General features: G+C 37.5%; 1 protein-coding gene across 1 annotated transcript in view; it reads right to left on the bottom strand.

Annotated features, from left to right (window-relative positions):
• The window catches only part of BCKDHB (branched chain keto acid dehydrogenase E1, beta polypeptide), a 120,725-nt gene that overhangs the window by 2,360 nt on the left and 101,745 nt on the right, over positions 1-16,620 (bottom strand). The window contains exon 13 of the mRNA XM_014958507.1: positions 722-866. Coding sequence (XP_014813993.1) covers positions 726-866 — 141 coding nt within the window. The 3' untranslated portion in view covers positions 722-725. The remainder of the gene's footprint in view (positions 1-721; positions 867-16,620) is intronic.

Here is a 16,620-nt window from a genome sequence, read left to right as displayed (position 1 = left end):
CACAGCAACGCACCATATTACATCCCGGTTGGCCACAGCACAGTCTAATGCTACTTAGTATTACATTACAATGAAACAAAGACAAAAGATGTCTATGATTAATAGACATCTAATAGAAATAGATATTACTTCACAAGGGCAAATACAAATCTTCAAGTACAACCAAATTAAAGAAAATTTCTTTTTAGAATACATATTAAATATAAGCCTTGTAATTGTATTTGAACAGAACTGTAAGACACCACAGATAATTCATGTATTTCCAATGCTCCGTGTATGTTTGCAATTCACTGCCTGTATTGGGTGTAAATTTGGCTTAATCAGTACCTTGCAGGATTACAGGCCACCAGCAAGAGTGAAAAATTATACAATTTAACACTACGGTTTGCCTAAAAAATGGTTGTAAGTCTTCCATCATAGGTGAAAATATATTCTGTGCAGTACTCTTCCTTTCACCTTCCACTTCATTTTCTTTTCACTTCTCAGTACACAAGACAATTAATTTTCAGATTGATTAAGCAAGGTAATTAATTTAAACCCTGACTTCGATGGTGCTACTTAAAAATATTCAGCTGCTTTTAAGACCGAAGGCCCAACACCATAAGAGGCCATTCTTGTTATAAATAAATAACTAAAAAGAGTGGTACTTTAGCCCCAAACCTTGCAATCCTCCATCAGAAGCCTCACAGCCAAGCTGCCAGTGTGAGACATCATTTCTCACCTGCTCAGTAGTTAATCATTTTTCGAAGAGCATCGTAGCATTTCCATTTGTCTGGGATGTAGAAAGGCTCGAAGATGTGAGGGAAAGGAGTGTCGTAGCCACATACCCTTGAAATGGGAGCTTCCAAATTCAAAAAGCATTCCTCCTATTAACAGAAATAGAGAGTAAATGTTAGCGGGGCCATTATTTTCGGTCTTCTTGCATCACAAATTGAGGTCGGGTGAACTTTGCCAGACTGACAGTCCTGGAAATTCAAACGTTCTATTTATATCACAGCAGAAGTAGTCCAGACCAGAAGAGTGCTTCCTTTTGCCCAAAGGTCTATATTAAAATAACAACTTGAATTAATGTTATTTTCATTTTCTACATATGTGCCGCATTAAATCATCGACAGGTTATATTTAGTACATCTGCTATACATCCAGACAAGGGCTGCCAAGAAACAAATATTTTAGGAACAAAGGAGTAAGAGTTTCTTTCCTGAACCACTTTTAAACGTATAGAAAAATGACATCATCTAAGAGTGTGTCTTATTTGCTGGATACATGAGCATCATATTCAAACTTCTTAGACCCCTGAGACTGTTAAGAGTCTGTCTGAGGAACATTAGGTAGTTATGGAAATTATGAATTTGGACTCAAATGGATTTGCATCTCTCCAGCCTTTGAGACAAAACCATGCCTTGCACAAAAGCCCACAACTCGTGTGCTGTTGGGGGATCAGACTTGGCAATGACTCTGATAGTTTCATTACTCGACCTAGTAGGGCACAAAATATTACAAAGAGACCATATTAACCCGAAAGCAACCTGTGGAAATACGTGCAATGTTACCAGCTCTAATAACCAAACAAACAGTGGGGTTCCAATCTTCCTGCTCTCAAGTACCAGAATGATGGAATGGACCATGAAAATCTCCAAGAAAAGATGTAGAAATAACTTTGCCAGATCAAACTGATGTCGATGCTAATTATCAGCTCCTTTTCTTCCCGTATCTTTCTCTCAAGTACCAGAATGATGGAATGGACCACGAAAATCTCCAAGAAGAAGATGTAGAAATAGCTTTGCCAGATCAAACTGATGCCAATGCTAATTATCAGCTCCTTTTCTCCCCGTATCTTTATATAGAATCATAAAATCGTGGCTGGAAAGGACCTTTCAGATCACCTGGTCCAACCATCAACCCAACACTGACAAAAACCATCAATAAACGATGTCACTAAGCACTATGCCTACCTGGTTTTTAAATCTCTCCAGGGATGGTGCCTCAACCCTTTCCCTGGGCAGCCCATTCCAACTCTTAATAACCCTTTCAGTGCAAAAATTTCTCACAATATCCAAGCTGAACTCCCCCTGGAGCAACTTGAGGCCATTTCTTCTTGTCCCATCGCCTGTTCCTTGGGAGAAGAGACCGACCCCCCCTGGCTACACCCTCCTTTCAGGGAGTTGGAGAGAGCAAGGTCTCCCCTCAGCCTCCTTTTCTCCAGCCTGAACACCCCCAGCTCCCTCAGTGTCTCCTCACAAGACTTGTATATCCCCATATGTGTTTGCTTTCCTGAGTAGACAAACGAAGAGACAGAGACATGTCTCCTCCTGGCCTCTCCTTTACATTCTGCAGCAACTGGGACATCCTGGCCAACTTCCCCCGCAGTTGGCTCAGCAAAAAGGAAGGTGAGGGATTATCTCCCAGTCCTTTTCCATCAGGAAAACAGTTGTAGAGCTTACGCTTTTCTGCAGCAAAGTGCTAAGTGTTTTCTCAGACTGATGAACTGTTTTGGATGCACGTTGCCTTCCATGGCAGCCTAACTCTAATTTACTCTGTGTCCTACACATCACGATATTTGGCAGCGTAGAACATCCTCGTAACACACTGAGATTAGAACCTTTTGCTCCAGCTAACACTTTGGTGCATTGCAAAGCAGTCTGTTTCTGGAAAATAGATGGAAATAAAAGGTCCAAGAGGTTGTGTGAGTGCATACAGCATCACTACATTTAATAGTGAACTAATTCACCTGGAAAACTTCAGAGTCTGAATAGGTATGAGGTAAAAAAATATGGAATTAATAGAAAGATATTTTTTTTGAGCTCCATTTCAGGCACTCTTTTGCTTCTTTTTGTGAAGCAAAAGTACAAAATCACAGAAATCACAGAATGACATGGGGTTGGAAGGAACCTCTGGAGATCATCTCCTCCAACCTCCTGTCAGAGCAGGGTCACCCAGAGCAGGTCCCACAGGAACATCTCCAGGTGGGTTTGGAATGTCTCCAGAGAAGGAGACTCCACCACCTCTCTGGGCAGCCTCTGCCAGGGCTCTGCCACCCTCACAGCAAAGAAGTTCCTCCTCATGAAAAAGTCACTTATTTAGTATAATATCCACTAACATCCAAAATTCAACTGAAGTAGAAAATTGTTTTGTTAAAAAAAAAGCTTATAAGGGAACAGTTACAGTTAGTCCAATATATCCCAATTGTCTTAATTTCACCCAAAAAATCAGAAAAAGCATTAAAACATTACTTTTCCTGCTTCCCAACTGCAGAGGTCAAATTCTGGCCTCAGTTATTCAACACGACTTTGCCAATTACCTTCATTTGCCCAAATTTCACTCCAAATCTCCTGGAAAATACGTTATTACATTCTACAAAGGCATTTTAATTGGTCACATTATTTCATCGCAACCTTTGATGTTTAATACACATCTAGGAAGACTTTTCAAAATTACTTAAAAGCACAGGTCCCACTTCTTGAAATTCATAGCAATCAGTCAAATGTATCACAGACACCACTTGAAAACAATATGATGCCTCGATTTTTAGAATAGATGCTAAATTCAAGGACTCAATGAGATGTTGCATGATTTTATTTGAAATGCATCCTCTAGTACTGGGTACCCCTACTATTTCCCCAAATTCTAATATTCTAGTATGCTAATATGGAAAACTTTATCCAAGTTTATTTGAGCTTTATTTTAAGTGTATATTTTATCAGAGATTCAGGTACTCTTTGCTAAATCAAGGTTCTCTGTGTAAAATTCTTATAAACATGTATGTACAACTGAGAATTGCAGGCATTTATAGTGGTACACAATAGTACAAAAAGGATAAAATAAGAAAACAAATCCATTACTGGGCATTACAGAAAGCAAACATTGCTCATCCTTCTGTAATGTATAGAAAAACAGAGAAATGTGGTCCAAGGTTTAGGGAAAGTGCTTTTAAGCATCTGGCCAACAAGAAAAAAGTAGAATAAAATAGTCGAGTACTCCCTAAGGTGAGAAAACTTTCCTTTAAAAAAATCAATTATTTCTGCAGCGTTTTATGTCCCAGGGGTCTTTCCCATGCTATTCTTATTTTGCAACACTGCTCAACAAAATTAAGAGCTGCAAGAATAATACATGAGTTCAGAGTTGCTACATGAGAACACTGATTTTACCACTCCTTTTTTCATTACAGGAATTTCCTTTCTGTAGGATGACAAACAAAAAGTCAACTTTAAAGACTAATACGAATACACAGTGTTTGGTTGAAATCTTAATATTTCTTTTGGTATTATAGCTGACATAACAAAAAGAAGACTAAACGTAAGATTAAGGCCCATTACACAAGGCAAACTGTAGGAATATTTTTCATGCAAAACCACTTATTTTTCTGCTGACAGTAACCAGGAATTCTGTGACCAGTTGAAAAGCTTTGATTTAATTGTGGTTTCTGTCAATTAGAACTTTGAATTTTGCCATCTCATCTATAGGTTATAAAATTATAAAACCCACATATATAGTGGAAGAATTTTTCAGAGAGAAAACTCTTATCACTTTAGAGTTTCACTTTCTGTGAATAATTTTACTCTGATTTATTCATGATGTTGTCATAAATTAAAGTGTGGGGCTCAACAGGTAAGAAAACTTATTCCATATCACTTTGTAGATGACTCTTACGTTTCTATATATGGATTCCCCATACAGGTTTTCAACTGTGAATTATGTACTATTGTAAGAATGAGATGAATCCTACTATAGGTTAATAATGAGCACAATGGTCTCCTTTTCAACAAAAACTACTTTTTAAGACAAAACTTAGATAAAGATTGATTGATTTCATGCAACAAAGCTGACACTAAATACAGATAAATGTACGTTTTTGTTGTTCCTGCTTTGAAAAAAATGTCTAATTTGAACAGTTTACTTTCAGAAACTGAAAAATCAAGCATCTGCAGTTTTCATCTGTCTCACAACCCTAGTACAGTACTTTCCTTGACAGCTGCAAGCACCAAATCCTACAAATTTTAAATATAATTTGCTTTGACAACATATTTATGTTACATTCTTATGAACAGTCACTTCTATGAGCTACATAAGTACTATACACCCATGAGATATTTTCAAGTTGATATATACATATATTTAATTTTTTTTAGAGGGAACATTTTTTTCCAACAGCTTAGCCATTTTCTTCTTAAAATACTTTTATAAATCTCTTCCTGATGGTTACAATAGTGATGCGATTTTTCCTCAGAGAACTCTGCAGTTCTGTGTTGCAAATGTTTAACTTCCATCAAAGTTTTCTCCTTTTCGAGATCACTTTAAAACAATCCTTTTATAACTTAGCACAGCTAAGTTTCATTTTTTCATTTATGCTCTTTGTTACCAATTCTCTGAATTTACATAATTAATTTCTTGTCCAATACAAAGAAATAGTTCACTGCTAAAATTATTTATCTTCTGATTACCAAACAGATAATATTTTTACTCACAAAAATACATCAGCAATTAAAAAATACAGAAGCACTTAGGGGGAAAAAAGTCTGTTCTGTGCAATTCATTGGCTTGCTACCATTAAAAAGCAATTAATGGTAAATACTGTCTTTATAGAACTGAATCACACAAAACAGTATTTATAGATGAAGTCACATTTACTATATAAAGTATTGTAACATAAAATGAAAAAAAAATATTTCTAAATAATTCACATCTCTCTATTAAATCCATTATGCTGCAATAAGAATTTACTTCAGTTATTTTTAATCACAAGCTTTGAATCTATTAGCAGTGAATATATTTCTGACCACAGCACTTTTAGAATCCAGATATATATATAACCTAATGCAGAATTTTAAGAGTAATACTTAATCCTGGTTTAGTACTTAAATACTTTAATACTTTAACCTTTTTAAATTATCTATGAGATGGTACATTATGATACTCATCTCAAATAAAAAAGAAGTTTGATAGATGAGTTCTCTGCATTAATATCTTTACTAGAAAAGAAAGGGAGTGTACGTGTGCTTTAAATGTTGTCTGCATCAGAAGAAACACACAGGACTGGGTGGGGAGGAAGGTGACAGTTAATATAAATTCCTTCTATACAACACACACACTTTTATAGGGCATATTTCTACTATATACCATCTACTGAAAAGGTTTCCCAATAAATGTTCAAGGAATTTGAGCAAAAAGATGTTTAAATTGCAATCAATGTCAAACAGAAACACTCCACTTGGCAGTAACCCAGACTGTAAGAATATAAACATCCCTATGTACTAAATTAAGTATTTTCAGAACTGCTCTCTTCAGGCAGGACAGAGGTTTTGGTGCCATGGCCATAACTACAATCCTATGAGATGATGCTAGGTCACCATAGCAACCATGGGGTGGCTACACACCAGCGCAGCCTCGTTAATAGGGGCACAACCCTGAGCTCTTCTTCAGTCACATGGAAGCAAAGAATCCACAAGTTTGTTGACTGAAATATTAAACGAACGTTTTCTGAAAAATCAGTATCTAGAGCATCCCATACGTTATTTTTCTGTAATTCTGGATGTTCTGTTGACTTTCGTTGCAGATACGTATTTGCATGTTTTGCTCTTGGCACGTCATTAGCTGATGAAACTAATGACACTGAAAAGATGTTTTAATTTTCATTAAAAAGATTTATCCTGCATATTTTTCCAGACCACTTGCAATTAAAAAATAACCGATTTACTCTGTTAGGCTCGTTACTTCCATTTGACAGAAAGGTATGTGCATAATTAGACAAGTAAAACAAATGAGGGTAACGTTGTCTTCGCCGTCACTTGTACCTCTGGGAGTTTTAAACACTCTGAAAGAGGATTTGACCAGAAATTCAGGACAGGCTCTTCACTATGAGCTGGATTTTGGTTTTAATAACCCAATGCAAGACTGTTATAGTTTGTTAAATTCCCTTTATCAAGTTTACAACACAACCACTCCACCAAACTTTCTTGGAGCTGTTGGGATCAGAGCCTGGGTCAGTGGTTTAGTTGTCTCCACAGCAGAACTGCAGGAAAAAAAATACCAGCACCACATTCCCAAGGTATTTACAAAACAGAAACACCCCCAAAAACAAACAAAACCCCCTTCACTTCACCCTTCTCACAAGAGGAGGTGAATGAATAAAAAGCAATTTTCGTTTCTTCCCATTCTATGTTTTATGCAAAAAGTCTAAGACTTTCCGTGAAAGTTTTCCACAGTTTAAAGTTCAGAATGACACACTGACAGAAATCAAGTTCTTCCCAGTAAATGTTATAATTTGCCTTGTTCAGGGCCTGAGGTGCAGCAGCCAGTGTGATTCCTCTCCACGAAATAAGGGGCACAAGAAGGATATGCTCAAGAAGCTGTAAGAGGACTTCCAGGTTGGTAGAATATTCTACTGCCTTAAATGAACCACAACACCACTCTTTAGCAAGTAGGGGTTTATGATATTTAATTGTAACCCACTAGATGATCACTTCCCATCTTTTTGCTGCAATTACTAGAAAAATACTATTTTTTCTTAGGCCGCTGTTGCTACACCGCTTCTGAAACCACCTAAGGTCTTACCTACAACTTATATACGTTATACATTATATACCCAAAACATACACCCAATATATATGACAAAATTCTTCAAACAGAAATCATTTATTCTGCAGAGCAGCAAACAACCTCACAGTGTGTTCAGTAGAAATTATGTTATTCTATAGTTTACTGTGCACTTTCTTCAAGTGACAATTATGAATATTGGCACCAGGACCCACCTAAATCTTCTGAAAACATGCCCTAAGCCCCACAGACATAGAATGACTTCCCAGGCCCACAATATCACAAGAAACTTGTTTTCTGTAGTTACCTGGCATTATTAACAACTCCTCTGCTCAGTCAATGATCCCACCAACTGTCACGCGCACGTTAGCAGAGGTGAATAATCCCAGTGAAATCAAGGCAGCTAAAGTGCCTGCATTAAATTATTCTTACATGAAAATGTCTGCAGATCCCAAAGTCATTTTTTCCACACGAATGAGCGGCATAATAAACTTTTGTTAGGCTTTTAAAATGAGGCTCATCCTCCTCCTAATTACACCCTCCGCCTTTTAATCACAAAGCTCGAAATATCCTCCCAACATAATCAGATTTTATACTTTTAGATCATCACTTATCGTAGGTTCTAATTACTTAAATAAGCATTTTGCACAAACATCTCTGGGTTAAGCTCAGCATGTCAGGAGCAACTGGAAGGATTTACGGCTCCGAGATTTAATAGCCAGAGAGTGGTATTTTTATTTTTACAGCTGTTTGGGCGGCTGAGAGATCCCTGCAAAGACAGCCCCGTCAATGGACGTGTCTGGCACAGCAAAACCCTCGCAGAAGGACTTCACTCAACACACACATCCTCCCAACATAATCAGATTTTATACTTTTAGATCATCACTTATCGTAGGTTCTAATTACTTAAATAAGCATTTTGCACAAACATCTCTGGGTTAAGCTCAGCATGTCAGGAGCAACTGGAAGGATTTACGGCTCCGAGATTTAATAGCCAGAGAGTGGTATTTTTATTTTTACAGCTGTTTGGGCGGCTGAGAGATCCCTGCAAAGACAGCCCCGTCAATGGACGTGTCTGGCACAGCAAAACCCTCGCAGAAGGACTTCACTCAACACACACTAATGAAATCCAAAGGAAATGCAATTTCAGCCGATGTTATTAAGCCATTTAAACCAGCCTATTTCCCATTTTAGACCAAAGTATTTGCATTTTGGGACAGCAGAGCGAGAAGGATGCTGTCACTCTGTCACACGTCCCACCCCCCAGCCCGGCCGGGCAGCTGGGGACAGGAGAGTACAAATATCTCCTTCCCCCTAGAATATATACACAGGTGTATAAGGAATTTCATAGTGTATTCTTTAAACCAAGCTGCCATTTAATTTACATATTTAATTTATAGGAAGCTGCTAATGTGATTCAAACCCACAGGTAGAAGTACTCTATACAAAGCTTCAACTCAGGTATTAAATATCTGCTCATACAATGGCAAAAGTAACTGTTAGGAAAACTTCCTGCTAAGTATAGAGACCATGCATTCTACAGAAAAAGTGTGAAAACCTGAATGGAGAGAAATGCAATGAGGTTTTACAGAAGTATAAAGGTTTATGCAGGAAAATACTCAGAAATACTGAATGAACCGTACTGGAGACCGAGCTTCTGGGGACAGGCTGACTCAAAAAGCATGGAAAAATTATTTTATCATACAAACCATTTTTTATACCAAGTTATGTCCTACTTTCTTATAATAATTAGCTTTTCTTCTTTCCTAGAAAGATGTACTATTATTTTTTTATAGTTTTGATCATTTTTCACTACATTTCCTAAATTACTCTTCACATAAACAGGCTACAGCTATTCCACTGTAGAAAAAAATTGGTATTACTCTCCTTGGTCCAGTCAACGAAACAAAAACAAAAAACAAACACAAAATAAAACAAAATCCCTAAGAAAAGAAAAAATAATAGTTTATTAATTTTTCCAGCTATAAAAAGCTTATCCAACTCTGTTACAAAAGACAAAGAAATATGCTGCACATTAAACACTTTCATTTTAAAATGTTTAATGAAATTACTAAAACAGCATTACACCTCTTAATTCAAAAATTTGTTTAAAAATGAACATCAGGAATAATATATTTCAGAGGCTATGAAACTTTAGTTTACCTTTATGCCAGAATTAACAGTTCAAAATTATTGACCTGTTTTTGAAGCCTAAATGAACTGCAATGGGACTCCTGAAATATCCAGCAACATTCAAGAACAGACACACAGATAAGAGAATTAATTCTTTTTATATACAATAGAGACACATAATAGTCGAGGTTAACTGTATGTTCTAGGAGCCTCGATGAAGTTTTCATTGGATTAAGTCCAAGTGTTTAACTTGGTCTATGTTTTAGAACTGACTGTTTAAATGAATTTCATACTTAAAGTTATTATGTGAACTTTATTTTGACAGTAAATCAGTTATGAAATTTTAATTCTCACTCTTTACAGCCAAAGCTATAAATATTTTATGTAACCTAATCTATCTCTTCCACCAACTAGCAATTGCGTAGCAAAGTTCTTAACGAAGAAACAGAGTAAAAAGTAAAATACCTGCACAGCTGCCTTAGCGTGAAGCACCTGGATTAATTTTTTTTGTTTTCAGTTACACACAGTGAGCAGAATACAGTTGCCATGAATGAAATGTAAAAATATCTTATTGATAATATTACAAAAGGCAAACTGCAACCCAGTTCAAGCTGAGACTTTCTTTTTCCCCTCTATGACTGCTAAAAAGGAAAAACCAAAATGTTTCCCTCATGTTAAGTGTGTTCTCATGTAAGTTCCCTCTCCGTTTATTCAGTAAGTGAATTTTTTGCTGAGATTAATCTATCAACACAAGCTGAATTCTACGGGAGAGGAGATCACTTGCAAATGGCATTCAAGATCACAAAGACAGAATAGAACTACGGTACAAATTGAGATTATTTTACTATTGACAAGGTCTGATTCTGTGAAGCGAATTCGGAACAGCAATCTTAACTTCCCCCCCCGAAAAAAAAAAATATCCACAGCTATTATATTAAAGCAGGATCATTTAAGAATTAAAGGTCTCTAAGTCAACTGATTATTTCAATATTTAATGTACTTTTGCAGCCCATTTGGCTTCTCATTTCACCCTGTATCCAGTGCTGGACTTGGGCAGTAGCACAAACTCTAGCCACTTGCAATCACAGAGACTGCAATATGTGATATACATGAGAAAGCACAAGGAGAGAAACCAAAAAGCAGGATCCTGTGGAAGGCTGAGGTTTTATTTAGGTCTGTTTCCTTTGCTGGGGGCCAAGCCCATGGCAGAAGTCAGGGACTGGGTGCGCTGACACTGATGTGCTCTCCCAGCTGCGCAACCACAAACCCAAACCACATTTTTCAAGGAGGGTTAATCGGTAGGGAAATTCCTGCTCCCACCAGCCCAGGGGAATGATTCCCTCTCGATAAATGAGACCCTCCCTGGCCATGCCCAGCTAAAGTTCATCTTTCCCAAAAACTCAAGTTAAAGTTTTTCTTTCCCAAACCTTTGAAAAGCATAAGGACCCAAGACTTGAGGAGGTCTCAGAATCAAAGCACAGTCTCTGCCATCACAAAAGGCCACAGTTTCAACCATAAATTGAATTGCCTGTATTGTGGTGATACTGCAGTTACAGGGGGCTTTTATCCCCACTCCTTCTGTACGACAGGTCATCTTAAAACCCTTTTTCATGGGTTTTTCAAGGTATTCAAGGTTTTTTCAAGGCATTCATTTCAAATTCATTCATAAATTGTTTTTCCCCAGCATAACTTTAGTAAAGTAGGTCCTTTTCTGCTGGTTACCCTTGCTCATTTCCCCAGTCCATTTATGAGCAGGACTTACATCCCTGGAGCCTTCACTTTGAAGGCAGGGAGGACCCAGCACTGTTAAGCTGTTTTCCCACAGCAGGTTCTCCACAGCTTCTGATTTCCCAGCAGCTCCCCTCTCACAATGTCTGGTTTCAACATTTTTTCTTAAGACTACTTGACCATGCTTATACGTGATATTCCACACTGATATATTCTACAACAAAGTAAATGTTTACTATTTTTACAGTAAGGGCCCCTCCAAACACACTTATCTCTATCCAACTGCATGATGTTCATAGAACCATAGAATGGTTTGGGTTGGAAGGGACCTTAAAGATCATCCAGTTCCAACCCACTGCCCTGGGCAGGGACACCTCCCACCAGACCAGGTTGCTCCAAGCCCCATCCAGCCTGGCCTTGAACCCCTCCAGGGATGGGGCAGCCCCAGCTTCCCTGTTGTCCAACGTTGGTGGTACACAACTGAGCTGAAGGGAAACGACAAACTAGCTCTTCCTCTTTCGCCCAACTAATAAGCTATAAGCTTATGTAAAAAAAAATGAATGTATTATCTCCTAGCTATGTAACCTTGTATTTTACCCCATCAGACTGTAGTCTATTTCTGGCGCCAAGACCCTCAACAGCATCCAGGTTCACTATAAGATCCCAATTTTTACTGTATTAACAATACATCAACTTTACAACTCGCAACTTCCATTTTTTGTAACTAAGAAACTAAAGAGAGGGTTAAGATCTACCCAAGTCTTAAAAAAACCTGACTAGTAGCCTCTTACAACTTGGCAACATTTTTGAGAGCCCAAAGTAGTACAATCTCCTCATCATATACCTTGTGGTCCTTATGCTGTCAAGACTTTTTAATGTCAGGATCTAACCTGTCAGGTTAACCCGGCACAAGATGCGCTCGTTATAGAAAAACCAGCAAATTCAGGAGTAACCCAAGTTTCACAAAACATCAGCCTGACAAAAAAATTTTATCAGAATACAACAACTGAAGAAAACGAGTACTTTACGCTTTAGGAAGGAATTCAGAGCTATGAAGATGGAAATTCAGTGTTTAAAACAAAAAACAGAAAACCCCAGCTCATTTTCACAGCTCTTCACACTGTATTTGGCAGCTACATTAATTCTTCACGTGTCAGGCAGTAGAAAGTCAACCAATTCTGCTAACAACTCCCAGAAAGAATCCTGCAGACACCGCAGGCGTGGGTTGCTATCACTGAAGACTCAGCTCTAAGTGTTTGACTTTGTACTTTGTCTTGATCAAGACAAGAAACACGCTCTCAAATGCCTTCTTTTGCAGTTGGTTTAAAAAAAAATAAAAAAATTGAAAGAATCCTGCAGACACTGCAGGCGTGGGTTGCTATCACTGAAGACTCAGCTCTAAGTGTTTGATGTTGTATTTTGTCTTGATCAAGACAAGAAACACGCTCTCAAATGTCTTCTTTTGCAGTTGGTTAAAAAAAAAAGAAAAAAAAAAAAAAAAGAAAAAGCCACAGAAATAAAGCTCACATGTAACACATTATTTTCAGGGTTTGTATCTGTTATGAATTCAGGGAAACACCAGAAATTAGGGGGTTTGTTGGCTGCATAGTTTCCTATCCATCCTAAAATCAATATTATTCTGCACACTCACAAAAAGTAGAGGTTTCAGGAGCTTTCTCTGGGGAGTGTATAATTTTTCAAGATATGTCTACTTATTCTAGTGGTCACCACAAATGATATAGGGAAAGAAAAGCTTAGCTTTTACTGGTTAATAAACAAGTTCAGCCTAGAAGCCCCTCTGACCAGAGAGAGCAGTGGCTGAGGTTCTCTGTAGCGCGATGACCAAAGCTGCGGAAACTCAAGTTGCTGCTTTGCAGTTTTTTTGTTGCACGCGATGGTTTCCAACAGCCAAACATTTTTTAAAGTTTTTTTTTTCTTTTTTACTTATTCGATATAATTTCTCCAAATGATTACCGTTTGCATCTTTAAACAGCTGTTTTCAAGACTTCTTTCTCGTTTTTCCCCCCAAAAAAATGGGAATATGAAATACATATCTGAATTTCTCAGCTCTAACCAGTGTTTAAATTCTTCTCTGCACTGCTACAAGTCAGATTAAGTTTGTCAGCTTCTCCAAGAACAGAAACAGAACTGTTAAGGCAGGGTTGTTTTTTTTTTTTCCCCTATATTTTGAGATTTTCCTCTGGGATAGGTCATTTCAGAGGGGGTAAATGGTTTTCATTAAGGAAACTGCAGAATAATACTATGGTAATGGACAACTAATAAATCTGAACAACAGGAGAATAAAGCTATAAGCCGTTTAAAAATTAAAAAGTAAGTATTTTTAGGCAGTGAAAAGACTTAACTGAAAAACCTCAAAATATTTCATGCTAAAAACAAAAGCAAATGAAAACTTTAATGCTATTCTTTAAAAAAAAAAAAAGTATAAAAGCTATGTGGTTTAGATTTGCAGTTTGCCAGACAATTGCCATCTCCCCTGCAGCCAGACTGTGGATGCTGCAAAGGAGCTGAGCAGCTTTAAGGTGGATGATCTCAATTGCCAGATATCTGCATTGACAGAGGAGAGGCCAGATGTCCAATGCTATATATGTTCTTATAAAGGAAATAGATATTTTAGGAGACGTTCAACAGGATCTTTAATTCTCAGTTTCAAATCTTTCCACGGGGAGATTTAGTCTAAAATGAAATGTGTCACCCTCTGAAGACTTGTTACTCCTCTTGACCGGGAAGGAGCCCTGGAGTGATTGGATTAGAGATGTAATTTTTAAATTTATCCTGAGTAATTATGCAGAAAAATCCAAATTCATGGCACCTCATTTACACGGGTACTTGCAGAGATGAGACAAATGCTCACAGTTAAAGGGGATTATTGTAGAAGCTATTTAATACCAAACTGGACCAATACAAAACCTGCAGTATTTAGTGAGAGCATCCATTGATAACAGTAGAAGAGAAAATGTTACTTTAAAAATCTGTCCAAACTTCCCTCTCTTCTCAGTCTTTATCAACTCCCAAAGGTGGTAACACCTTTATGGACGTAAAATACAGGCCAACATATGTTGTCAGTACATAGATAGCAAAAGGTCTTCAGATCTTCCAAGTTTCTTGATTAGTGCTAGAATCCAAGTCGGTATAACACCCAGCTTTAAAGATGAATTAAGACTGCAGGTAATCAAACACATTATAAAGAAAAACTAAATACCATTCATTAGGTGACATGAAAACTTCTGAAGCTGCTCCTAGAGATTCTTTATAACTACCACAAAGGTGATAACATCCACTTTAATCACCTAATCCTGTCATGCTTATTTACATGAAAATCCTTTTTTTAGTATTCTGAATTAGACAGTGATTGAATACATAAAGATTAGAGGATTTTGCCTCAAAGGAAATTTTGCTTTAACAAAGGAGGGTATAAACTGATAAGGAAGGATGTCTGACAGACCACACTGACCCACCTTAGCAACACCACACCTCTAGTAGCTCAAAACTCCATATGAAAATGGGAGAAGTTCAAATCTTCCTGCTCAAAGCTAAATCAGAGAACTTCTATCATATAAATAGTTGTAGAAGATTCTGTATAACTACCACAAAGGTGATAACATCCACATTTAATCACCTTATCCTGTCATGCTTATTTACATGAAAATCCTTTTTTTAGTATTCTGAATTAGACAGTGATTGAATACATAAAGATTAGAGGATTTTACCTCAAAGGAAATTTCACTTTAACAAAAAAGGGCTCCTCTGAAGGAAAGTTGTTAAAATGGTCTTGGAAATGTAACATTGATTATTCAGTTTTGAATAACATTGAATTGCTTCCTCTGTATTACTTGCCAGGTTCCTTGCTCATCTGAAGCATTCTCAATACATCCTGAAGATAAATTGCTTATCTGAAGCATTCTGAGTAAATAGGAACAATTTGCTGACTCAATGGATAGCAACATACAGTGTTACAACTGCTGTTTTCAGAGACTTTTTCTCTCCTTTCACTTCTGCCCTTTGAAACTGAGTACAACATAACCCCATCAATATATTTATTAGCATATAATTGCATTAATTCCATCAACATCAATGCATATTGTGGTTGACTCAGACATATGCAACATAGACTCAGACGTATACTTGATCCTGACACCTACAAGAATATTTGATGTCAGCTTTTTATATTCAATATTTCTTATTCTCATATAGGAACAATTTGCTGACTCAATGGATAGCCACATACAGTGTTACAACTGCTATTTTCAGAGGCTTTTTCTCTCCTTCTGCCCTTTGAGACTGAGTAGAGCATAACCCCATCAATATATTTATTAGCATATAATTGCATTAATTCCATCAACATCACTGTATATTGTGGTTGACTCAGGCATATGCGACACAGACTCAGACATATACTTGATCCTGACACCTACAAGAATATTCAATGTCAGCTTTTTATCTTCAATATTTCTCATTCTCAGCCAAATAGGATTCCCAAATGTAAGGTTCACCCCCATGATCACAGCAGAACAGAGGAAGAACTTAGGTCATAACAAGATGTAACAGCTACACAGAACATCCTGAGGGACATCGGTCCAGGTTCTTGCTAAGATGACACTGAAGCCTTGCACCCCTGTGCTCCTGAAAGGGGCATCCTTCTCCAATCCATCCTTTGTAAATATTTTTTCTTTACTTTTAACTTCCCATTGGTAGTAAGATACAGACTTGGTGACTTAATGTTTTGCTTGTCAACCTCTTGCAGGGGAAAATCCATGATCAATATGGTTTTGTAGACAACACTAATATTTTGCTGCATAAGGGATACATCTCTCATTACAAAAAAAAAGAAACACAACCCATGCTTTTCTTATCCTACATAAAGACTTCAATAAAGTACCACCAAATTTTATGCCTAAAGTTGGAAATACTCATAACTGCTGGGGAAGGGAGCTGAGAGCAAGTGAACTCAACACTGCAGGGGGACGAGTAAGTGATGTGTGAGACATCCGAGCAGAGGAAAAAGCTCAAATCTCTTTCCTTCTCATACAAACCCCGTCCCCAGACCTGCTACGGGTGGTTGTTGACTCTGGCCACCCCAACACAGATTTTTCCTTCCCTCCCTCGTGGCAGAAGCACAGTGAGTCAGAGAAACAGCGTGAGTGAGGGACCTCCTGAACGTTAACCTCATCCTCATTCTTCCAGAGTGAGTTTAAAACCAGCATTATA

The sequence above is a fragment of the Calidris pugnax genome, unplaced genomic scaffold (assembly GCF_001431845.1).
Source record: "Calidris pugnax isolate Ruff unplaced genomic scaffold, ASM143184v1 scaffold251, whole genome shotgun sequence".
NCBI lineage: Eukaryota > Metazoa > Chordata > Aves > Charadriiformes > Scolopacidae > Calidris > Calidris pugnax.
This window is presented reverse-complemented; position numbering and strand designations above follow the sequence as displayed.